Genomic DNA, 23,608 nt, shown 5'->3' on the forward strand with positions numbered 1-23,608 from the left:
GACAAATACTTGTGCACAAACGTTCATAGCAGTACTGGTCACAGCAGCCCGAGAGTGGAAGCAACCCAGATGTCCATCAGCTGGTGGCTGGTGAGCACAACGGGGTCCGTCCAAGCAACGGAGTATTATTCAGCCACAACAAGGAAGCACTGGTTCCTGCTGCAGCAGGAGTGCACCTCAGAAATACCGTGCTAAGGGAAATACGCCAGACACAAAAGGTCACAGATTGTACGATTCCTTTTATATGAACTATCCAAGGCAGGTAAGCCCGTGGGGACAGACAGGGGCAGACGAGCGGCGGCCGGGGGCGAGGAGGGGAGGGGAGTGACTGCTTACTGCGGGGGATGTTTTGGAACCCGACAGAGCTGTGCAATAACTGGGAGTGTCATAAATGCTACCAAAGTATACATTTTAAATTGATTATTTTAGGTTATGTGAATGTCATCTCAATTTAAAAACCTCCAAACACTCAAGCCACTCCACCCGACCCAGCCCCGAGGGGACAGCGCTGAGAAGGGCCGCTGAGCCGACCCAGCCTTCCTCAGCCCCTTTCTGCGGCTCCCGTCCTGGGCTCCTGGAAAAGGCTCTTTCCTCTGCCTTTCCTCCCCCGCCCTGGTCCTGCTGTGGGTCCACCGCCCACCTGCCCGGCTGAGCTCTCTTTGAATAGACTTGCTTGTGGGAACATTTTTAGGAGAAAGTTAAAGAAAAACACATCTGATGGAAAAAACCATAAATAGATTCTTTCAGGCAGCCAGGCGTTGGCAGGGGAAGCCTAACCTTTCTGCCGGCCCCGGGCTCCGCGCTAAGCGTCCTACACCTGCTTTCTGCTACCGGTCGCGACAGAGCCGTGCCCGGCGGCAGGCGGTTAGCAGTCACGGGGCGGGCTGGGCCCCGGCCCCCATGCCTCTGGGCTCTGAGGTGCTTCCTGGCTTTGTCTTCTGGTTCCGCTCGCGGGTGGCCACGAAGTTCAGCAGGTCAATGGCGCTGACAACCCCGAACACTGTCTGCCTCTTACTGGCCTCCCGGTGGCTGTGGTCTGAGGAGGGACAAGGCCGCAGGTTTAGGGGGGCCTCCGCCCGGGCAGGTCTGAGGCAGCCGCGCCCACCCCCAGGCGCCGTCGGGGACCAACCCCGCCTGCTGCCCTGAGCCCAGGTGTCCCAGGGCGGCACCCAAGGCAGCCCAGTGACAAGGACCGTCTCCCCCGACACCAGCCAAGTGGGCTGAGCCGCAGAGAGCAGAGTGCTGACTCCTCTGAGCTGTGCCCCCTGGGGCTGCCTGAGCGGTGCGTGGTCTCCCTCGGTGCCCCAGGCTCGAGTCCCAGCACTGCTCACCCCCACCACCAGCAGCTGGCGTCTCTGCCCACAGTTCCGTCTGCAAACCCACGCCTTTCCCTCAGACTTAGAATGAATGCCCCTGGTCTCCCCCCGCCAGCCTCCAAGAGCAGAGAGGGTGGTTGAGATGGTTAATTTTCCACTTCAACTTGACTGGACCCCGAGTGCCCTGAGAGCGGTCAGACACCATCCTGGGTGTCTCCAGATGGTGTCAGTGCCTGGTTGGAGGGACCTAGTAACACAGATGCCCTCCTCAGTGCGGGGGGCGGGGGGCCGTCCAATCCGTCGAAGGCCGGAATAGAACAAAAAGGCAGAGCCTCCAAGAGTAAGAGGGGACCAGTCCTGCCTTCGGGCTCGGGAGGGAACGCTGACTCCTGCCTGGGCTCGAGCCCGCCCAGTCATGTACAGATCTTGGGACTTCCCAGCCTATCAGCCAGTTAAGCAAATCTCTCTCCACACATCCTGTTGGTTCTGTTTCCCGGGGGAACCTGGACTGAGACAGTGTCATGGAGCACAAAGAGGGCCGGCAGAGCTGAGCACGGGTGGGAGACACCCAGGTCTCATCCCATTCACCAGCCCCACATCCCTGTCTGTCCCCCATGCCTTTGGGGCAAAGGTCGCACAGGGTGGGGGTGGGGGAGGCACAGAGGGGCCTGGCATCCCACTGGCCTGCTTGGAGCACCTCAGGAACTTTTGGGCAAAGGGGAACTTTGGAGAAGCTGTGCGCCCCCCAGGAGGGGGCGATCTGAGGGGCCTCCAGGCCCCCCAGGGGACACCATCCAGAGCAGGGTTGGCAAACTTTCTGTAAAGGGCTGTGTGCTCTGTAATGACCACTCAGCTCTGCCCACACAGCACAGAAGCAGCCGTGGACCTGTTTTCAGGCATGGCTGTGTCCAAGGAAAACTCACTTATAGACCTGACTCTGGAACCCAGGTCGGGGTGTGTGGATGTTCAGACATGAGTTGACGTGACATTAAGGGGAGGGAGCTCCCAGCCCGGCTCGGGACCTGGGGCCTGGACGCCCTCCTTTGCAGTCAGGGGCTGCGATGCTGAGCACAGCCGAGCGGGGGTACGTACCTGCTGGCCCCCCCACCACTCCTGACAAGGCCAGGTCCCGTGCTGTGGAGCCAAGGACGGGAGAGGGGTTAGATGGGGCACCTGGGCCCCAGGACCAGCCTTGGCAGCAGAGTGGTCAGGCCCCAAGGCCCTCCCGATTCTTGTGATTTCTACAGCCCTTGTCCTCGCCCAGAACCAGGACACCCCCGGTCTCTGGAGACACAGTGAGGAGGCCCGGGAAGGGCCCTGGGAGCAGGTTATCAGCCCCACGAGCTTGTTGGGGGCGGGCACCCAGGTGGACCCTTCTGGGATCTGCACCCAAGGCTGGGGGTGGCTGACGGTCAGCACCTCAGACTCCCCAGGCTCCCTGTGAGCTCATGGCAGGAACGTGCACACGGAAGCTGGGCGCTCAGTGGCCGGCACTCCGGCTCCCAGCACCCCGGCCCCCAGAGAGCCCCACTTACACTGGATCTGCTCGTGGACCACCAGGACGAAGTGGTCAGTCTCCAGGATGTGTGAGAGCTTGCCCAGCGGGTCCGTCAGGAAGATCTGGAAGAGAAGCCACGGTCAGCACTCACCAGCCAGCCCAGCCCGGCCCAGCCCAGCCAGAGCCTGAGGCCTGCTGTCCCTGCGGTCCCCGTCTGCCAGGCCCTCCGAGGAACGGAGCACCAAGCAACAGGAGAGGCTGCCTCCCTCCAGAAGGTTCTCTTGGACCTCTTGTTGATTTAGACACTGAAGGAGATGTGACGTGTGTAAAAGGACACTTGGATGAGCTGGAAGGCTCCGTGCATACTGCTAATCACAAGAGCCAACTGGGGCAGCTCCCCATGTGTGACCCCACCCGTGACATTCTGGAAAAGGCAAAACTCCTAAGATCGGTGGTTGCAGTGGGTCAAGGATGGAGGGAGAAACAGGAGGGAGCCAGGATGTGGGGCCACACGGTGCGATGCTCTGACGAGACACGTCACCGCATGCGTGTCACGGCCCACACAGCTGCAGAACCCGAAGACTGAGCCCTTGTGTCAGCTGGGGACGTCGGTCACTAACGACGTGATATCCGTCACCGTCGTAACAAATTCTGGATCGGTGCAAGAGGCGACGGCACAGGGCTGTGAGGGCGGGAGCGTGGGGGCTCCCTCCGCACCATCTGCTCAGCAGACAGAGTGAGAACTGGCAAGGGTTTTAAAAAGGACATCGAAGGTCCATCTTTCGAAGGAAAATAGAACTGGACTCACCCGGCATTCACGGGAAGCGAGTTCCCAAGATGGGAGAGGGGCTTTGGGGGGCACAAGACAGAGCAAGTCTGGGGAGGGAAGGTCAGGGGGTGGGGTCGGAGAGACCAGCCACTGCGCAGGAGGGGCGAGGCTGACCCCCACCTCCAGACCCACCACCCCACTCGGTCCACAGGTGTATGTGGGTCCACGTGGAGCCACCCCCTTCCTCCCCACACACCGCCAGCGCCTGGCCCAGCTCACGCCCCAGACCCCGGAAATGCAGGGAGGGGGCAACCCCAGGGTCCCTGTCTCAGCCCAGCTGCCTTGGAACCCGGAAGTCGCAGCAGCCAGATGCCCGGGAGGAAGATGTTTGCTCTGGGCAAGAGGCTTAAATGGCCCTGATCTTGGTCTCTGCAATCACTTCTGAGGACGCTCTTCATCAGTTTAGCCCCCTGGCCGGGGGGAGCTGGTTACGCCCTTTCCTGACCTTCCACGTGTGAGAGGACCGGGCGCCTGGTGGTCCCCAGGGAGTCAGGCCTGGGGCGATGGAAGGTGACCTCCCTGCACTTGGAACTCACTTGAGGCCACAGTTCCTTTTACCAAGATCTTTGTGGCTTTAAACAACCCCCAGGGAAGGGGGCGAGCAGGAAGGTGGGGGTACAGAGAAAGCGGAGTGAACTTGACAGCTTGCCACTCAGCTTTTTCAAAGCGATGGAAACTGGAAAGGCTCAGGCAGCCTGGGACTCCACCGCAGGGCTCCTCCCGACCCGGTCAGGGTGCCGGGCTCCTGCAAGGGGACTTCCAGGAGGAGTCCTGTATCCCACATGCCTGGAGTTACACCCCAGCCCCAGGTGTCCCTTAGTGTCACCATGGCACCAGGTCCTCTGTTTATGATCCCGGACCTAGACAGTCCTTTATGGATCCAGAGGGTCCTCACCCCCACAACCCTCACTACCATGGGTTTTCTGGGAGGGGCCGCAGGGGCTGGATGAGCAGGTGACACTGGGCACCGTGCTTCCCACTCAGTGACCACTGGGGCCAGGACAGCTTCTTGGAGCTTACACTGTGGGGGGAGGGCAATGAATGCTCCGAGAAACACTCCCAACGTGCTAGGTGCTGGGCCCTGGGGTCAGGGAGGCCAAGAGGAGGGGGGCTTTGAGCTGAGACCTACAGCTGGGGTGTGGTGGGGGGTGCCAGGTGGAGACAACTGGGGTAAAGGCGGCAGGACAGAACTGCCCCTTTGAGAACCGGGACAGGTGGACTGGAGGAGGGGAGAGAGCTGGGGGTCGCAGCATCAGGACACTCTCCAGGGGGGCTGGGGTTGACAGGGACGGACAGGACCCCACCTATGCCTCCTGCAGTCTCTCCAGCTGCGGGGAGTGAGAGCCCGGATGAGGGACCTGCAGGGACCACCCTAGAGGTGGTGGCAGTGGGGTGGAAATGGCGAGAAATACCAGATCCTGGCAGCATCTCAGCTCCGTGTATGGTGGGGAAGAAGGAAACCCAATCCATTCCAAGACCTGGGCTCAACCCCCTTGCCCTTCGAGTGTAAAACAGCCACCAGCTCTCCACCCCCTTCACTTGGGGGTCAGTCGAGGAAGGCACTGCCAAGTGTCAGGTGTCGGGGGCCACGAGGCTGGGGACTGGGGCTGCCCCGACTCCACCTGCCCTCGGGGACACAGGCCCACCACAGGGTGGCCACCACCTCAGGAGGACCACAGGGTCCGAGTGGCCCCGCACAGCAGGGCCTCCCAGCTCTTGTGGAATCATCGGGTGTGCCCAGTACTCTTAAATGGAAGCGTGCGCAGGACAGGATCAGGGCGCGGCGCCAGGGAGCAGGGTCAGGCCGGCAGACACCTGGCTCGGCTGGACTGAGGGTCTCTGGGCTTGCGAGTGACCCTGGCATTGGCCGGGTATGGACTTGGCGAGCCCTCACCCACGTGGGCCCCTCCCCAACCTGGGCCTCTCGGTTTGCAAAGCTGGGGCAAATTCTCAGATATATGGGTCTGATGGGGTCCAGCCAGCACTGGCCCAACAGATGCCAGGGAAGAGCTGAGGGCCAAGCCCTGCCTTCCAGGACGGAGCTGGTCTCAGCGCCAGCTGCCCGGGCGAGTGGGGCTCGCACCTGCTTGAACTGCCTGGAGACGACTTTGCGAACTTGGTCCGACGGCCGCACCTTCCCCGCGAGCAGGGACGACAGCATGTTCCCCAGAGTCACCATCCCCAGGACGGCCCTGGGGAAGAGGGGACGGGGCAGGGGTCAGCACGGGTGCCCCTCCGCCTGTGAGACAGCAGAATTCTGCACAGCCGCCCTCGGGGTCGAGCGTGGAACTCTTCTTAGAATTCAACCACCGCCCGCCCAGGGTCTCCGTGTGGCAGAAGCACAGCAGCGACCAGGTGCCCTGCCTTGACACCGACTGTCCAGTGCAGGGAGACAGGAACCCACGCCCTTTGGGTGTCTCCATTCTGACTGGTGTCAAAGGTGAACAACTGGCCAGTGTCCCAGGACACAGGACTTTCAGGGCTGGAACTGGACAGTTCTGGGAGAAACTGGATGGTTGGTCACTGTCACCAGGGCATGTCTGCCATGGCCTTCCACTGTTAGGCACGTCCTCAGAGCAAGGCCAGGTTGCTATACCCGGCTCCTGTGCACACACTGGGTGCAGTGGGGTGGGACCAAGGCGTTAAGGCCCAGAGGATTAACATGAGCAGCCCCCACCCTGGCCAGTCCTCAGGGACCAGCGGTCCAATGCTCTGAGCATCTGTATATACAGTGGCCAAGGTCAGCCAGCCAGCTTTGGGTGCACCAGGCTGCCCGGCCCGCGCTGCAGACACAGGAGGGAGGGGCACAGGCCGCAGGCTCCCGGCAGAGCCCAGAGGGCCGAGCTCTGGGTGGCGGCGGAGACTGACCCCGATTCGTCCACCACGGGCGCCTGGTCGAAGCCCTTCTCCCGGAGGATCTCGATGGTGTGCTCACAGGTGACCGTGGGCAGCACTGTCAGCGGAGCCGACAGGCTCAGCTCCTGAACTCTGAGGTGCCACCACCTGAGGGGAGAGGGCACGGTGGGGGCTGTGAGCCGGGTCCCGGGAACTCAAGCCCCAACCACGTGGGTGGCTGCCAGGAGTGGTCTCTGCAAAGAGGCGCCCTCACCATGGCTTCTTCACTGTAAGGTCCTCCTCCTTCATGAAGCCCTTCTGCAACATCCACTTGTCACTCAGGAACTTGGACCTGCAGCCGCAGAAGACACCAGGCCTGGCACAGGGTCTCACCACTGCCTCTGCCCACACCGAGGGGACACGGTTCTCAGAGAGAGAAAGTGCAGCATTTCTGCCCAGACCCCAAGGGTCCAGCAGAGACTCCACGGGGCTGGCTGGAAGCTCCACCAAGCGGCCTGAGAGCTGGACTCCAGAGAGAGCCCCTAGGGAGCTGTGGCCGACGGGGGCGCCTGGCCCACCAGGGCCGCACGAGCTCAGAGAACGGGAAGAGGTTCTGTCCCGGGTACTGTGACATCCCGTACCCCTGCTCAGGGCTCCCCGGGCGGCCACTTCCCTGGCCATCCTCACGTCTGCTCTAGCTGAGTCCCACCTGGGGTCAGAGGGCGCCAGACCATGCCTTGGGGGCTGCCAGGGACCTGCCCTAAAAAGGCAGGCGAGGGCCAACCAAGTGTGGGTCAGAGATGACCCACAGACCCCAGGACCAGACGCAGGTGCAGAAGACACGTGTGCGCACACATTCATTCACCCACACTCCCATCACACACACGTGTGTGTACACGGCAGGCCAGCCAGGCACATGGAGAGATGACCGTCTGTTTTCATGCACCGAGTCGGGGAGGCAGGCGGTGCAGCTCAGGGCAGCTCAGCAGGGGACCCTGAGGTGACTCGCCCCCAACTGGAGACCCAGCCTGGGACATCTGAGCTCACCCAAGGTGTATAAGCTGCCGCTCCCGAGCCAGGGAGGAAGCTGGAGGATCCAAGGGTCTGTGAGGGCGGTCTTTAGGCCCCTGCCCCCTCCCTCCCACACAACACCCTTGGCACTTTCGGCTGGTGACCTCCGGCAGGCCGTCAGCCCAGAGGACGGGAATTCAAAGCGGAGGCTGTGAGCTGCCACGTGGGGAGAGGGCTTGTGCGGGTGTGCAGAAGCAGCACCATCAGATCGAAGGAGCCTCGGGGGCCGTGGCTCAGACATTGCACAGCATGTCCCCAGGCTGCTGACCCCAGCCAGGGTCTCCTCGGTCAAGGCCAGAGGGTGGGTGAGCCAGTGGGTGGTGGGCAAGGGGCGGGGACCTGTTCTGAGGGCGGCCCGTCTTCCTCCCCCTCCTCCTCCCTTGGCTGGAGGTTAGGCCCAGAGAGCTCAGAGAAGCAAGGGGGCCAGAGGGGTGGCCCCTTGGGGAGGTCTGTCCGGCCTGTCGGTGCGGGCACTGACTTCAGAGGCATCTGGGAGCCCCGAGCCGGGGACGAACAGGCTGAGAAAACGTGAACTCCCGGGACCCCCAGCCTGCCTCCTTCCTGCCGTCAGCTGTCAGCGCAGACCCCCGGGGGCAGTGACAGTGACAGCTCAAGTGCTGGAGGAAGCGGAGGGGGAGGGGCAACAGAGGGGGAGCGCGCCTCACATGTAGTTCCGCACGGAGTCGGGCAGGATCACCACGCAGCGCTGGCCCTCCTGCAGCTCCCGGGCGGCCTTCACGGCCACGGACATGGCACTGCCGGCACTGCCACCTGCCGAGAGGGCCTGGGGGTCAGACCTGCCGGGGCGCAGTGTGCAGCTATGTGTGCAAGGGGAGGAGCTAGGAGAACGTGTACGTTCTCCTCGATACCACGGAGCCTCACGCCTGCTCAGGGTTTCAGAACCAAACCCTCACCCGGAACCCCAAAGCCTTGGAGCAGATGGGGGGCAGGCGGGTGGGGCAGCCTCAGAACGAGGGAGGGCATCCTCACACGCTGGCCTGGAGGCTGGCGGAGGGCAAGCAGCCAGCCGCCCGCAGCCCGGCGCCCCGCTCACCGCACAGCAGCCCCTCCTGCGCGATCAGCATGCGGGCGAAGGCGAAGGCGTCCTGGTCATTGCTCTTGAACCACTTGTCCACCACCTGCGGGCGGCCGAGGGCAGGTGGTCAGCCAGGCGGCGCCGGGAGCTTGGCACTTGGGTGGTTCTGGGTAGGGCGGGCAGGGAGCCCACCATCTGGTCTGCACCCTCCCTGCCGGCCTCAGCCCAAGTGGCCGCGACCCTCCAGGGGTGTGGCCTGGCCCCTCGTCTGGGATCTGGGACTCGCTCTGCAGACCCAAGGCTTCCCCCGCCTCCGTCGAGCACATTGTGCGCCTGGGGCTACTAAAACTGCGTGCCAGCCCTGTTGCATGGCCACGCTCCTGGTCTCTCGGGCCAAGCGTCCTCTAGCATCCTCACAGAGAGCCTTTCCTGCGGTCCCACCGCCCATGTTGGCCTGCTTGCCTGCCTCAGCTGCCTGCTCCCTCCCTCTGCAGGGGCCTGATCTGTGTGCAGGCTGGACGTGCCACCCCTCCCCCCCTACAGCGGCCTCCGTATCTGCTCCGTGGGGCCACTGCACGCGCTCATCATGGCCACAGGACTGCGTGTACCAAGTCTTGGCCCCCGGGACTGTGCACCAGGGCTCGCTTCTCTGCTCGTGGTCAGCGGGTGCAAGGGTGCGACCTCAGGCTGGGCCTGTCATTGCCCCCGCCTACCGTCCGGTCCAGCACTGTGGGGACAAAGTCATAGCCGATCCCCTCCACCTCGTAGACCGTCTGCTCCGTCCGGTTCAGCTCCTCGGGCTCTGCAAGGATGGAGCCTTCGGGGTCCACCCCAATGATCTGAAGAGCGGGTGGCGTCAGGGCTCACATCTGGGAAAGTCTCACCTGGCCGCGTGCGGCTATGCTTGGGGTGAGGGCCCCCTGCTGTTCCCAGGTCTCAGGGGCAAGACTGGAAGCCCAGAAACCCAGGCCTGGCACTGGGAGGTGATGAGGCAAACCCCAGCTCCGGGCACTCGGGGTGGGTGGCTCGAGGCTGGGGAGGTGGCCTCCTGGGAAGCCCCCCACGTGCAGGGTGCCCCAGGACAGCCTCGAGAGATGACCCCTGGGACAGCAGTCTGGGGGCAAGGGGCGGTGCTGGGACTGCCCTTCCCAGACGGCACAGAGACCGGCTGCAGGGAAGAGCCACCAGTGGGGCGTCTCCCTGAGCCCCTCCCCAGGCCCACTCAATTCCAAATCCAGGTGCCCGTCCCTGGCTCTCAGAGCCCCTGGCAGGGCAGCCGCAGGACATGGACCTGAGTGCTTATGGCTTCTGGAATGATCCTTCGAGGCCACCCAAATTGACTCCCCCCCAACCCTGGCTCATCTGGGGGCCCGTCGTGGGCTGCTGGGCCATTTATCTCCAGGCAGGTGCAGGCGCGCCCACCGTGTGAGACACAAGGCTGTCTACACAGAAATGGCAGGGACGAGAACCTTCCGCTCTACCCAACGCCAGAGAGCTTAACGATGAAGCCTCCAACGGCAGCGCAGGCCTCGGATGGGAAACGCACTCACGTCCAGGCCCACCTCTCCCGGACAGGGCGGCACCCTCGCAGCCCCGGGCCGCTCACCTGGCACCCCGGGCACTTCTCCTTCAGCTTCCTGGCGATGCCCGTGATGGTGCCGCCCGTGCCCGCGGAAGCCACCAGCATGTCCAGCTTCCCTGAGGGGGAGATGCTGCGTCAGGGAGAACGTTCTCGGCCGGCCGTAACGGCCAGCCCACCACTCTCAATAATGTGCAAAAACATACTCAAGCACACGGAAGACGGGTTGTCAAAAAGCTCTAAAGAAACTGTTCTCAAATTTAAAACCTCTGATCACAGTCCTTTATCTTTAAGAGGCGTTGACAGTGACAGGGACCCGGAGTCCTCACTGAAGTCTTTGCTAAAGGACAGACGCCACTGAAATCCCTGTCTGTCCTGAATCTGTGAGTCGTAGGTAAGGTGGCGTCCTGTGGGGGGCAGGGCACCGGGCTGAGGGCTGAGCCCGGGAGCGGCCCCTCACACTTTCCTGAGCTCTCTGGTTTTGTTCGACGTGAGTAAGTGGGCTGAATTATGAAATGAACTGGCATAAATCACTCAGCTCGGCTCAGACATCGTCTGGGCTCTCAGGGGGCCCAGGGGCCAGCTCGGGCACCTGCAGACAAGTCAGCACGGGCCCCTGTGATGAGGCAGAAAGGCTGGTTTTGCCAAATGAGAAGATTCTCACACATAAAACCTGGGTGAGCAAATGCCCGGACTCTGCTGCCTGGCTCCCGGGCACGGAACGAGGTGCATTTAAGCCAACATCAGGCTCCAACAGGAAGCCAAGGCGGGTGCCAACCCCCTGGAACTCGTCCTGAAAATCTCTTAGGGAGATGGCCCATCAGGAAACATCACAACCCCAACCGGCCTTGGCACCAAATGTGTGGAGAGGTTCCAAGATGCCTCCTGTCCATACAGAGTAGGACGTCACCACCCCAGACCTGGAGATGAGAAAACCTGAATGTTGAATTCAGTGCCAAGTTGGGGCTTGATGCCAAGTGCCAATCAGCAATGTGACACCCCTGCTGTGAGCCCCGTACCAGCCTGGGACACACTTGTTCCCTGTGCTCAGGAGCTCCTATAGGTTTGGAGGAAAGATGGCTAGGTAAACAAAGACGGTATGTTTGATATTATAGGAGAGGCAAGGGCAAAGTCCAAGAGAACACCATAGAGGCCGGAAACTGCTCTAGGGAAATGCTCTAGAAAACATTTTATAGAGAGGGGACATTTGAGCTGGGTTTTGAAGGATGAGTAGGAGTTTACCAAGGAGAGGGTAAGTAACTTCTACACTCCCAGTCAAGATGGACAGCAGGGTTAGGCTAGAAGTACACACCGTCACACTGCTGCAGGATCTCCTCGGCCGTGATGTCATAGTGGGCAAGGGGGTTGCTGGCGTTGCGGTACTGTGAGAAAAGACAGCAGAGGAGCCATGTTCAGGTCGATGCACAGAACTGGCAGCAGCCACAGGGCGCCAGGCAAACAGCTCAGCGCAAGCTGGAGAGGATCCCAGCAGCTCAGAGAAGGACACAGGCACCTCAACAGATGCCAAGCACTAAGACCAACTCTCCAGAAGACGCGATTTCTGAATTAACCCAGAAGTGGAACAAGTGGCAGAGAGCTTCCAGCAAGAAGCTTTTCATGTCTGATGCCTGTAGAGAGCGTCCCAGGCCCTCTGCAAAGGGCCTTCCAGCCCAGTGGGCGGAGCGGACAGCAGAGGCAACAGCCTGGCCGACCCCGCTGGCTGGGGGACCTGAACGGGCCGGGAGCAGCCAGCGACCCCGTGCCAGCACCTCAGTCACCTCTGCAGCACGCGTGCAACACCACCCCCAAGCCCCTACAGAGCCCCCCCGGGAGGGCCCCACTGAGGTCCCAACCGCTGGGCACCTACTCGCCCCCGGGCCCTGGCGCCTCACCTGGTCCAGGATGTGGGAATTGGGGATCTCATTCTTCAGCCTCCAGGCAACCCCTACATGTGACTCGGGGGAGTCGAATCTGGCTTGGGTGGGAGTTCTCACGATCTCAGCCCCCAGGGCGCGCAGGACATCCACCTGCAGAGGCACGCTGCGGCCTTCATTGCACTGCCAGGCCTGCAGCGCGGGGACGGGGGCCCGGGAGACGCCCTGCCCCACACCTCCCCAGCTCTCCGCCCCCAGCACCCCAGGCCCCACCTTCTCCGTGCTCATCTTCTCTGGCATCACGATGATGCAGCGGTAGCCCTTCACAGCGGCAGCCAGAGCCAGCCCGATCCCTGGGGGCAGCACATGGGGTGAGGGGGGCCCACAGCACCCCCCCAGACCTGGCCACCCCCGGGAATGCCCAGGGGAGTGGGTGCTGCAGGATTCCCAGTGCCCAGCATCACCCCCTTCCGCCCTCACATGAGGGAGAAGGGCATGTGGGGGCAGAGACAGAAAAGCGAGTGTGCCCAGAGAAAAGCGGGGTGCAGCACTGAACCCCGATTCCTCAGCTCTCACTGGGTGCCTGGGAGGGAACAGGGGCAATGGCAGCAAATGCGTGGAGCTCGCTGTGACACGGGGCTCGTCCAAGGAAGGGGACCCCGAAGATGGTTAGAGGTTGGTGCTGCCACTCCCATCGCGGGCCCAGAGCACAGGCCAGGGCTGGACTCCTCCTCCTCTGTTCCAAATGGGTCAAGGCCACTGTCCAGGGCTGAGGGGGCACGGCCACCCCCGTGGGTCTGAAGACAGAGCACTGAGCCAAAGAGGAAGATTCTGGAGCCTCCAGATATCCCAGAGTTTGCCCTGCTCGGCTTCAAACTTGCTTGGGACCCATGACCCCTCTCCAGGTTTGGATGAGGGATGTCTGTCCTGTGCCTGGCCCTCTGCTGTGCTCTGGAAACACATAACTGGTCTGGTTTCAAGGTTCACAGCTGAGAGGAATTTGCTTCAGGAGGAATCGTGCCTTGGGTCTTGTCCACATCTGATTTAGGTGATATTTAGATGATACTTAAATGAGACTTGGGACTTAGCGTAGATACTGGAATGGCTGAAGACCCCAGGAGGCTGTACAGATGGGGTGAATGTATTCTGCATTCAAGAAGGACATGAATTCTGGAGGCCAGAAGGTGGAGTGTTATGGGCTGAATTGTCCCTCCAAAATTCATGTGTTGAAGCCCCACCCTGCAGCACCTCAGAATGTGACTGTAATTAGAGATGGGTCTTTGAAAAGGTGATGAAGGTTAAGCGGGGTCATATGGGTGGGCCTTGATCCCATGTCTGGTGTCCTCATAAGAAGAGATCAGGACCCAGACGCACACAGAGGGGTGCATGTGAGGACACAGGAGGAGACGGCCGTCTGCACACCCGGGAGGGAGGCCCCAGGAGGAACCAACCATGCCAACGCCGTGATCTTGGACGTCCAGCCTCTAGACTGTGAGACAATAAATGCCTGTTGATTAAGCTGCCCAGGCTGTGAGACTTATGACCGCAGCCACAGGAAACTAAGACAGATTTTTACTCCCAGGGGTAGTTGCTCCTGTAACAGACTCCGACGTCACAACGCAGCCCGGACAGCAAGACGTCGGAGACAGCTGGGCGGGGACGCCCACCTGCACATGGGCATCAGGTGCTGAGCAAAGCGTGCAGGGGAGGGCGGGGCCGGACACGGCAGCGCAGCGGCCGTGGGGCCCCTGGGCCGGGGGCTCTGGCCTGCTGCAGCACCCACCTGTGTTCCCCGAGGTCGGCTCGATGATCGTGTCCCCGGGCTTCAGCGTCCCCTCGCGCTCGGCGTCTTCGATCATCCGCAGGCTGATGCGGTCCTTCACACTCCCGCCCGCGTTGAAGAACTCACACTTGGCCACTGGGAGCCAGAGACCCATCATGAGAGAGGAAGAGACCCCGCCCTGTCACCTGACATGCCCCAGGATGGAGGGACAGGTTTGGTCCTTGCTGGTCCTAAAAATCATCACGTCCCCATCACCACCTCCCACACCTGCACCGGATGAGGGTGCTCAACCATGGGAGCATCTCCCACCTGCCCATCCCACCTGCCGGGGACCACGTGGCAACTCCAAGTGAACGAGACAGAGGCACCCCAAGGACTCTCTAAAGGGGTGGCTGGAGCAGAGCCACACCCCTGGGGGGCAGCAGTCTCAAAATGGTTTGCTGGACAAGCAGGGGGCGGCAGACAGCCCGGCCAGACGACCTGATGACCTGAAGCCACGGCTCCCACCCCCTCACACCGGCCAGGACCCGCAAACCCTCCACACCTGCCTCTCACTGTCCTGCCCAGGAGAAGCCCCTCGCCAGAGATGTGGGGATCCCCGCTATCTCCCCACCCAGCAGATTCCATGTCCTTTCCTGTGCCTAAGCCTTCGCTCTGGCCTTCTTTCCTTCCTTCCTCCCTCTCATCTCTTACAGATACGCAGAGTTTGTAAAAGGGGGAGATACTGCACCAAACGTGACTGGAAGGATGCAGGCCGGCCTACAACACCTACAAAACAAGCTCCCTCCTGGTCTGTCCTGGTTTCTGAAATCCCACAACTGCAGACAGACTTTATCCTCCTGCCGGGACAGTGTGTGTGTGTGTGTGTGGCGGGGGGGCTCTCGAATGTCTGACCGCTAAGGAGGCCTGCGCCCCAGGACTCCTGCAGGTCACACAGCACTTGAGTTAGAAAATTCCGTGGCGGCAAGTACAGCTCAGCGGCAGAGCGCGTGCTTAGCATGCATGAGGTCCTGCGTCCAATCCCCAGCACCTCCGTTTTATAAAATTAATGAATTTAATTAAATAAGCAATTTAGAAAATGAATATATGTGTATGACTGGGACATGATGCTGTACACCAGAAACGGACAAATTGTAACCGACTATACTTCAATTAAAAAAAAATTAACCCTCCTCCCCAAATCCTACGGAGGCCACGGGAAGGCCGGCACGGACACAGGGACTCAAGCTGATCAGCCGCGGACGAGCCACGTAACCAAACTGAGCCTTGGTTTTTCCATCTGTAAAGCTGGCGCAGTAAAGCCAACTTCAGGGGCTCCTGCCAAGTTGAGCCACAGCAGGTCCACACCCGCTGGGAGCTCGCTGATGGTCTCTGTCCCCTGACGGAAGAGCACAGAGCAGTCAGCAGCTCTCGCGGGGCCGCGCCCGTGCAGCCTGAGCCCCCCCCGAGCAGAGCCGGGGGGTGGGCAGTGCTTGCTGCTGATTAGAGGATCCTCCACCGGGGGTGGGGGAGGCTCCGGCGATGATGCCTCTGGGGTGCATCGGCCACATGGCCTCGGTCCCTCCCCTCGGTGGGGCCGACCCCCTAGGACCCCCGTGCTCTCTCCTCTCCAGCTCTCGGCCCCAGCAGCACCGGGCCTGGTCCCCCTCCAGGGCCTCCACTCCTGCCGCTTCCTCTGGGACAAGGCTGGCGTCTACCTGGGCTACATGCCCTGGAGAACAGTGACTGGGAGGTACACTCCACCCTCCTATGTTCCTGGAAACAGCTTCCTGCACAGAAGCCCCTTCCCCACAGGACTTGGGCAAGACTTGAGGGTGACCCGCTTGTGTGCCCAGTACAGGGCCAGCCCCAGCCTCCAGATTCCCCCTCTTTGTCTGATACACGAGAGATGAACAGTCTGTTGAAGCTGCGAGACAGCCACCTCCTGCCCAGCTGACAGCTGAGATGTCAGCCCACCCACAGCACGTCTCCTCCTCCTCACCAAAGTCCAGGACGCAACGGCCTCACTCTGCTGCGGGGATCCCAGCCTCCTCTCCTGCAGTTTCCAGCTTGGTTCTGCCCTGACACCTGCCCGAGCACGCCCCCCACTCCACGTCCGGGCCTCAGCTCACAGGCCACCTCCTCCCTGACACCAACTCTTGAATGGGCCGGGTCACCCCCTAGCTGACCAGTTGTGTGTGCATCCTGACTCCACCTGAGGTCATCTCGGTCACATTAATGCACAACTGAGGGTCAGAGGGGCCCACAAGCCACGCAGGGCAGGGTACTCACAAAGCTCACACTTCAGGCCAAAGTTCCTCCCAATCTTGTTGATCCTCACCATCGGGGTGTCCCCAATCTTCTTCAGGATATCTGGCAAGATTTGGGGGGATTTTGCCCTAAAATAGAGTAGCCCATGATTACCCAGAAAAATAAACCAAAACGGTACCAGTCTTGGAGTCCAGCATATTCTTTAAAATAAATCAAAAAATAAATCCAAGAACTGGTTTTTACAAGGGATCTGGGTGGTGATTACACACATCTACACTTGGTAAAAGGTCACACGCTCATGCACGGGCAAGCACGCCCAAAACCTGCATAAACGAAGGTACTGAGTTAACAGCTGGACCAATGTTGCTCCCCGGGTCTGAGAACACACCGCGGTGGGCCTCCAGGCTCCGGGATACCCTTTTCATGGGTCACTGTCTCCTTCCACATTCTAGTGACTGGCCTCTCACCAGCAGTCCTTCCAGCTGAGAAGCTGGCGACCGGTGACAGGAGGGTGTGGGACAGCCCAGCTGCTGCTCAGCTGTGAGCAGACTGTTACACCCGCATCCTCTGAGTGGCCCCAGAAGATGTTTCCTCCACCATCACCCTCAGGGACTGACCGATGCAAAACCCACCCTCTGCCCGTCTGTGCCAAGGATGTGCCACCAAAATCACCCCAGAACAAGCCAAGCTGACTTGCACTCCAAGAAATGCAGTGCTTCCTACAGCCTGGATTCCCCATGCGCTGTCCCACGGTTCTCAAACCCAGGTGACCCCGGTCACCCTGCAGGAACCCATCGCCCCCACCTCCCAAGGTACTGACTCAGCTCCCCAGGAATACCACCCTCCACCTCGGGACCCAAACAGGCAGCAACACGGGCCAGTTGGCAAGGAGCTAACATCAGAGCCATGTTGGAGGCAGACTTGGCAAAGGGAGGTGTGGACGTTGGGGTGAGGGGAGAGCCTGGACCAGGGCAAAGGGCTCTGGACCCCGGCCTTGGAGGGAGACCAAGCCCTAGAGGCGACCCTGGGGTTGACTCATTAACTAGTTACAGCCAAGGCAGGAGAGTGCACACCTGGGATGGAGGGAGGCTGAGTCATCCTGCCCCAGCAGGGGCTGTAGGGGCCAGAGGAGGGTGAGGCCGGGCGGGGTGGGGGTGGGGGCGGACGGAGACAGGGTTCCCAACTCAGCACCAGGCCTGGGGGGCCGGGCAGAAAGTCCCCTGAGAAGCTTGCCTGGGGACATCAGGGCAAGCGTCAGGAGAAAGAATTTAACAATTTATCCCAAATGTTTTCACTGTGATGGCCCAAGAGGTTTCTAGGAGGGGAACCCCACAGCGTCTTAGAATCAACCTGAAATCCTTCCCGGGGAGGGGGCCCTGCCTCCCCCTCCCCTGCACGGCCCCTATCCCCACTCTGCTGCTCCCACCTTGTTCCTCTTTCTGAGCCCATCCCACCTTGGGACCATCTGGAGCCCCCTTCCCCAGATATCCACATGGCTGGCACTTTCTGCCTGTCCAGGTACCGGCTCTGAGGCCTCCCCAGGCCGCCAGGCCTCATCCCCACTGTGCTATCTCTGCCAGGACCCCCTAGGCCGTCTCCTCCTGGGATCTGGCCTAGAGTCTTCCTAGCAGGTGAGCCCCAGCGCGTCGGGCCTGAGCCCAGCTACCCATAGCCGTGGGCCTGGATGGGGACAAGCAGCTTCAGGGCAGGAGAGCAACCCACCAGGGCATTTTAGGAGGGTCAGGCTTATACGTGAAATGCAGGTGTGACGCTGTGTCACAGCCTAGATAGGAGGGCGTCCTGCCCCCCCAGGCCTGAGCTAGAAGCCCCCCGAACCATTGGGAATCCCTTCCCTGCACACCCTGACCCACAGCAGCCACCCGGGCCTCACCCAGGCCTTTCACCTCCAGCTCTGGTTTGTTTTGGCAGCAAGGGCTCAACCTGTATGGCTGGCGGCCAAGCTGGCCTCCTAAACTCCCAGCATCAAGGTGCATTTAATCTGGGAGCTTCTGGGTTTGTACATTTTATTTCTGTCCATTGGCCCCACGGAGGAGCGCACCCACCTCCCCACGCCCAGTTCTGAATCTAAGTCAATAATCATAAATGTTGATATAGCAGTGCACACAGAACAAGAATCAGACACCTAAAAGGTGTATTCTCTGACTCATTTGCTCTACTCCCAGGAGGTCACACTAAGGAAGCAGAGGTTATCCTGAGATTTAGTAATCTTGACTTGCATTTCATGAAGGGTTAGGGATTTTTGCCTATTTTTTTCTTTCCCACTTGTTAATCTCCTGCACCTGGAAAGGGCCCAAATACAGCAGCTGTTTGTGCACAAGAAAGATGCACAGACTAAGAAAGAGAAAGAAAAAGATCACATGATGTCACTCATATGTGGAATCCAAAAAAAAAAAAAAAAAAGAAAAAGGACACTATGAACTCATCTGCAAAACAGAAACAGACTCACAGACATAGGAACCAATCTTATGGCCACCCGGGGAAAGGGGGTGGGAAGGGATACATTTGCGAGTTTGAGATTTGCAAATGTTAGCCATTATATATAAAAATAGATTAAAATAAAACAAGCTTCTGTATAGCACAGGGAACTATATTCAATGTCTTATAACAGCCTCTAATGAAAAAGAATATGAAAACGAACGTATGTATGTGTGTGCATGACTGGGCCACTGTGCCGCACACCAGAGACAGACACACTGTAACTGACTCTACTTCAATTGAAAAAAAAAAAATGCACGGACTAAATGAACTGTGTTCTGCACCGCAGGTATTCACGGCGAGATGGCTGCAGACCCTGAATGCCCAACACAAGGCTTATAAACCGTGGCTTCTTCATCCCACAGTCTCGGTCCAACCACAGAGACCCCACGATGGAAAAATATTTCATGACCGGAAGTTAAGCAGGAAAGGCAGGCACGATCCTAATTACTGAAAAATAAGCATTCTCACCTCAAACAGGAGCGTGCAGCCAGACGGGTGTGGGTTAGAAGCCTCACCGAAAGCGGTCGCTCTGGGCACGACCCGGGTGCATCCCTTTGTTTACTGAGTGTCTGCTTTTGGGCGCACTGACCTGGGTGCTGGGCTACAACGCAAGCAAGACTTGCCCTCCCTGAGCCTCCCACCCCCACCCACCATCCATCCCAAGTGCCTGCAAAGGCTGGAGAGTGGGGGGGCCCCCCTAGGTCCACAGGGCTATCTGGCTTCCAGGTACCAAACTCTTCCCCCCAAGGGAATGGACAGACCATCTTATGATCATAAATAGGGACTTACAGGGCAGCGTGGTGATGTGGAGAGTCGCTGACAGGCTTGCCCAGCTGCCAGCAGCACCTGCTCGGGGCATCAGGACGGATCCACACGTGCTCTTTGGCTTCCTTGTCCCCCGGAGGCCCCTTTTCAAGGCTCCCTTTCCCCAAGTGTGCCCCTGAGAGGTGGGGGCACCCTGCAGCCCTCTCTTCCACTTGGGGTGTCTCAGAAGGCATGGTGGGATCTGTCAAAGGTAAGGGGAAGAATGTGGTCCGTTTGGGGTCGTTTCCAAAAACCTGCAGAAGAGCCTGCTTTATGCAGTAGATCCTGGGAGCCCTGCTCACCAGCCTCCCTCCCCAGTGTGAGGCTCTGTTCATTCATGTAGCTCAGCAGGAAAAGGCACCGCACGCAGGCACCGGCTGCTGTGGACCACGGCTCAGGGGTTCTCAAAAGGTTAAACATACAACTACCCTGTGGCCCAGCAATTCCACTCCTAGGCATTTATCCAAAAAAAAAAAAAAAAAAGGAAACAGATATCTGCACACCACATTCACAACAGCACTGTTCACGGTAGCCAAAAGGTGGAAACAAACCAGTGTCCATCCACAGATGAATGGATAAACAAAACGTGGTTTAGCTGTACAATGAATAGTATTTGGCCATAAAAAAGGAATAAAGTTTTAAAATCTTCTCAACATGTGAGTGCATGCGCCACCCCCCACCCAAAAAAAGCAGCTTGATAGCTTGATGGTGGTGTCCTTTCACAACGTGTATGTAAATCAAAACACCAAGTTGTACACCTTAAGTATATATATAATTTTTATATATCAAAGATATCTCAATAGAGTTGTTTTAAAAAGATTACACTTGGTTCATATCTGGGTGTCCCCTCCAAAAAAATAAAAAGACTGCATTTATATGATGGAAATAACAAGAGGAAACTGGATATAATAAATGTATTTTTACCCTGAAAAAAAAAAAAAGGAATGAAACATTCTTAGTCAAATCAGCCAGACACAGAAGGACAAGGGCTGTAGGACTCCACCCATGCGAGGGACCCAGAACAGGCAAAGCAGAGACACTAAGGGGTTAGGAGGGTCCCAGGTGCGGGGGTGGGGGTGGGGCACTGTTTAATGGGCAGAAAGTTTGTTAGAAATGATGAAAAGTTTTGGGTACAGGTAACGGTGATGGTTGCACAACACTGTGAATGTATATAATGCTACTGAATTGTACACTTACGAATGGTTAAAATAAATAGTATATTCGGTGTATTTTATCAAATTTTCAAAATTTCATGGAACCTTAAAATAGATGACAAAAAAATGGAAAAAAGAAAAAGGAATGGGCGCCCTCAAAGAAGAGGCGGCGGGGCTCCTTCTGGGTGACAAGGTGCTCTCTCATCTTCAGAAGCCCTTTCCTGCCTCCTGTGATTTTCCACACTGAACGGAAGATGAGTCCACAGCTGGGCACAAAGCCATCACTCACCAGGCTGAAGGCTGAAAATTCAGCACAGCACCAGCTCTGCAAGAGGCCGTGAAAGCTAAACGTAACGCGGTCTCCTGGATGGAATCCTGGAACACAAAGGGTATTAGGGGAAATCTGAGTAAGTATGGACACCGTTTAACAATAATGTTCATGAACTGTAACAAAGGCACCACACTAATGCAAGACGTTAGCATTTCCTGGAACTGGGCGAGCGTGGGGGCGGTCTGTGGGAGCCTTGTGCTGTGCGCTCTATTTTTCTGTAAATCTGAAGCTGCCACACCCCTCCCCCAAAGACCCCAGCTGCGCGAGTTTGGAAGTTCCCTGCAAGGAACTCAACGTGGGGGATGTGGCTGGGGCGGGGGGTGGTCTCTGAGTGCAGCCCCCACTGCCCCTCCGGGAAGCTGGAGGGACCCCAGCCTTGCGCGTCTGCCCCTCAAGGTGCTTCAGAAGGCAGTTTTACTGTGAAAAGGTCGGGTGGGCCAGGCGGAGCTGGGCTGAAGGTGCAAAGGGCTCCTTCCTCACTTGGAGGTGAACGCGGAGGTTCTGGGACCCGCCCGCCTTCTCTTCGAGGGCAGGCACCGGCCGGGGCACCGCCGCCCCCAGCAAGGGCAGAGGCAATCCCAGCTGGTTCCGTTTCTCCCAGAGCAGGGCCAGGTGCAGACCAGCGCCAGCAGGTCGCCCTCAAGGAAGGAGGAAACCCCCAAGGCTTGGCAATCACATCCCTTTCAAAGCCACCAGGCCTTGGCTGTGCTCCGCGGTAGCCCGCGGGGAGGTGATTCTTCCTTCTTGTAGAAGCGCCCCGGTCGTAGACCTTTCTCCCCACCAGAGGCCAACAGGCCGGCGGCGCCCTGGCTAGGTGGGTGCCTGCTGGGCCGCAGGACTGGCCCGAATACCACGCAGTCCGGCCCCGCAGACACAGGCAGCCCTTCGTCCCCTATGTGGCGACTTGCCTCGCCTTGCCTGGAGCAACCTCCCGAAAGGTAAGGGGTTGCTGGGAACACTGATGAAACCGTTCGAGTCTCCGTGGGATCCACAGGCACGCGGCGGGATGCTCGCTTGGTGACCCAGGTTCAAACCCGCGGACTGCGTCGCGCCCAGCCCGGCTCATAGCCCCGCGGGCACAGCGCCCGGCGCGCCGACGCACGTACGTCCTGGGGAGGAGGGCTCACCTGGCGCCGCCCTGCTGGCTGCCGCCTTAAAATGCCAAGACCCTCCTAGGGTCACGACACCTAGCACCCCGACCCCGGGCACCCTGCGCGCATGCAGGCTGCCCCAAGGGGGCCAGTTAGGGCCAAGGGTGCGGACGGTAGTAAACTCCTTCAAAGTAAGAGTTTTCAGGTGGGAAATCGAGACTACTGTGGATCTGGAGGCTGCTCGGTAACCCGGCCTTTGGTGGGGTGGGGGTGGCATTTGGGGATACAGTTTGGGAAAAACACCCCCAGGTAATCCTTGGGAGGCTAACTTTTGCACTCCCGCCCCTCCCCCTCCCCCTCCTCCATTCTCCAGCTTAGCCATCCGTCTTGCCTAGGGTTCGAAGTGGCGGTCGCAGGGCACCCTCCCCCACCCCCTTAGTTTGTGCCAGGGGCAGGGCCCCGCGGACCCCGCGCCCCCTACCCCCGAGGGCACCCACCTCCCGTGCCGCCCATGCAACTACGTCAGTATTTTACCCCACCCCCATCCCATACAACTGGCGGAAAAGAGCAATTTGTGAAACAGTCATTTCCCATCCAAAATCGATGATGGCACCATTACACTGTATCTCCCCCAAATTCCTCCCCGAGTCCCAACTCGACGCTCCCGGACTCGCGCCTCCTGCCGTCCCCTCCGCATCTGTGGGAGTTGGAGTGGGGGCCCTGGGACACGTGGGCTAGGAACGCCTGGCTTAAGGACCGTCTGGACTCGCTGTAGGGGTAGGGTCCGGGACGCGGGGCGCGCGGGGCCCGGCCAGCTCTGCGGCGGGCAGGTGCGGATGATGCAACTCCAGCCGAGGGGTGGGGCGGCCGGGACCCCCTGCCTGGACCCCAACCCGATCCTTCCTCCTAGCGGTGGGACGGGTCTCGCCCCGGCAAGTGCTCACCTGGACCGAGACCAGGGAAGAGTGGTGGGCTGGGCGCATCCGGGAGTGGTGAGCGTTGTCCCGGAAAGCTGCGACTCGGAGACGCGACCGGGGGGCTGGCGGGCTCCGCCGGGACCCGGCTGCCGCAGTGGAAGGAAGGCGATTGGCTGAGGGGCGGGGGCGGGAGTCGGCATCCAGCCAATCCCGAGTTGCAAAGCGCAGGGCCGCCGCCTCGCTCGTCCCCGCCCCCGCTCCGCCCCGCCCCTAGCTCCCTGCCCCCATCCCTCCCCAACTGCTGCACCTCGGGTCAGGACCCCAACCCCATCCCCCACTCTCTTTTGACGCAACCACCGTCCTGTGGTCCCTGTTCCCTTCTCTCCTCCCGCTCCCGGGACTCCGCCCTCCCTGCATGTCCCCTGCCTCTACCCCCTCCCCCGCCCCAGGACCCTAACCAGAACCGCGCATCCAGGGGCGTGCGAACGCTCTGTACCCATGTCCCGATTCTGTTTTACTTGGATAACCGCTTGCTCTGCGGGAGTGTAGTAGGTATTTACTGATGAGTTAAAAACGAGCGGCCGCAGAGGGAGGGACTTGGAAGTGCCCTGAGGATGAGCCTCAGCAGGGATCCTGCCTGCCAGGTCCCTCACGCCCGCCCTGGTCCCGCGACCACCGGGCACGGTTCTTTCTGCGGCGGGCCCAGCGCTTGCACGGTAGGCGCTGGGCACCTGGGCTTCG

At 59.8% G+C, this 23,608-nt stretch overlaps 1 protein-coding gene across 2 annotated transcripts; it reads right to left on the reverse strand.

Moving 5' to 3' along the window:
• Positions 1–219: 219 nt before the first annotated feature.
• Positions 220–23,027, reverse strand: CBS (cystathionine beta-synthase). Of its 2 annotated transcripts, XM_031460307.2 has the most exons (18): positions 22,895–23,027; positions 20,818–20,903; positions 19,360–19,576; positions 16,093–16,199; positions 13,822–13,956; positions 12,312–12,391; positions 12,057–12,191; positions 11,477–11,546; positions 10,192–10,283; positions 9,299–9,424; positions 8,604–8,688; positions 8,215–8,320; positions 6,753–6,830; positions 6,512–6,646; positions 5,727–5,835; positions 2,852–2,936; positions 2,409–2,450; positions 220–1,036 (listed from the first exon to the last, which is right to left on the reverse strand). In XM_031460307.2, exons 3-18 carry the CDS (start codon positions 19,566–19,568, stop codon positions 873–875), a joined length of 1,758 nt encoding a protein of 585 aa, XP_031316167.2. In that variant the 5' UTR covers positions 19,569–19,576; positions 20,818–20,903; positions 22,895–23,027; the 3' UTR covers positions 220–872. The 2 variants fall into 2 exon arrangements, with proteins under 2 accessions (XP_031316167.2, XP_031316181.2); XM_031460321.2 differs by lacking the exon at positions 2,409–2,450 and having other exon boundaries at positions 22,895–23,013.
• Between the last annotated feature and the right edge of the window lie 581 nt (positions 23,028–23,608).

This window comes from Camelus dromedarius, chromosome 2 (genome assembly GCF_036321535.1).
Source record: "Camelus dromedarius isolate mCamDro1 chromosome 2, mCamDro1.pat, whole genome shotgun sequence".
NCBI classification, from domain to species: domain Eukaryota; kingdom Metazoa; phylum Chordata; class Mammalia; order Artiodactyla; family Camelidae; genus Camelus; species Camelus dromedarius.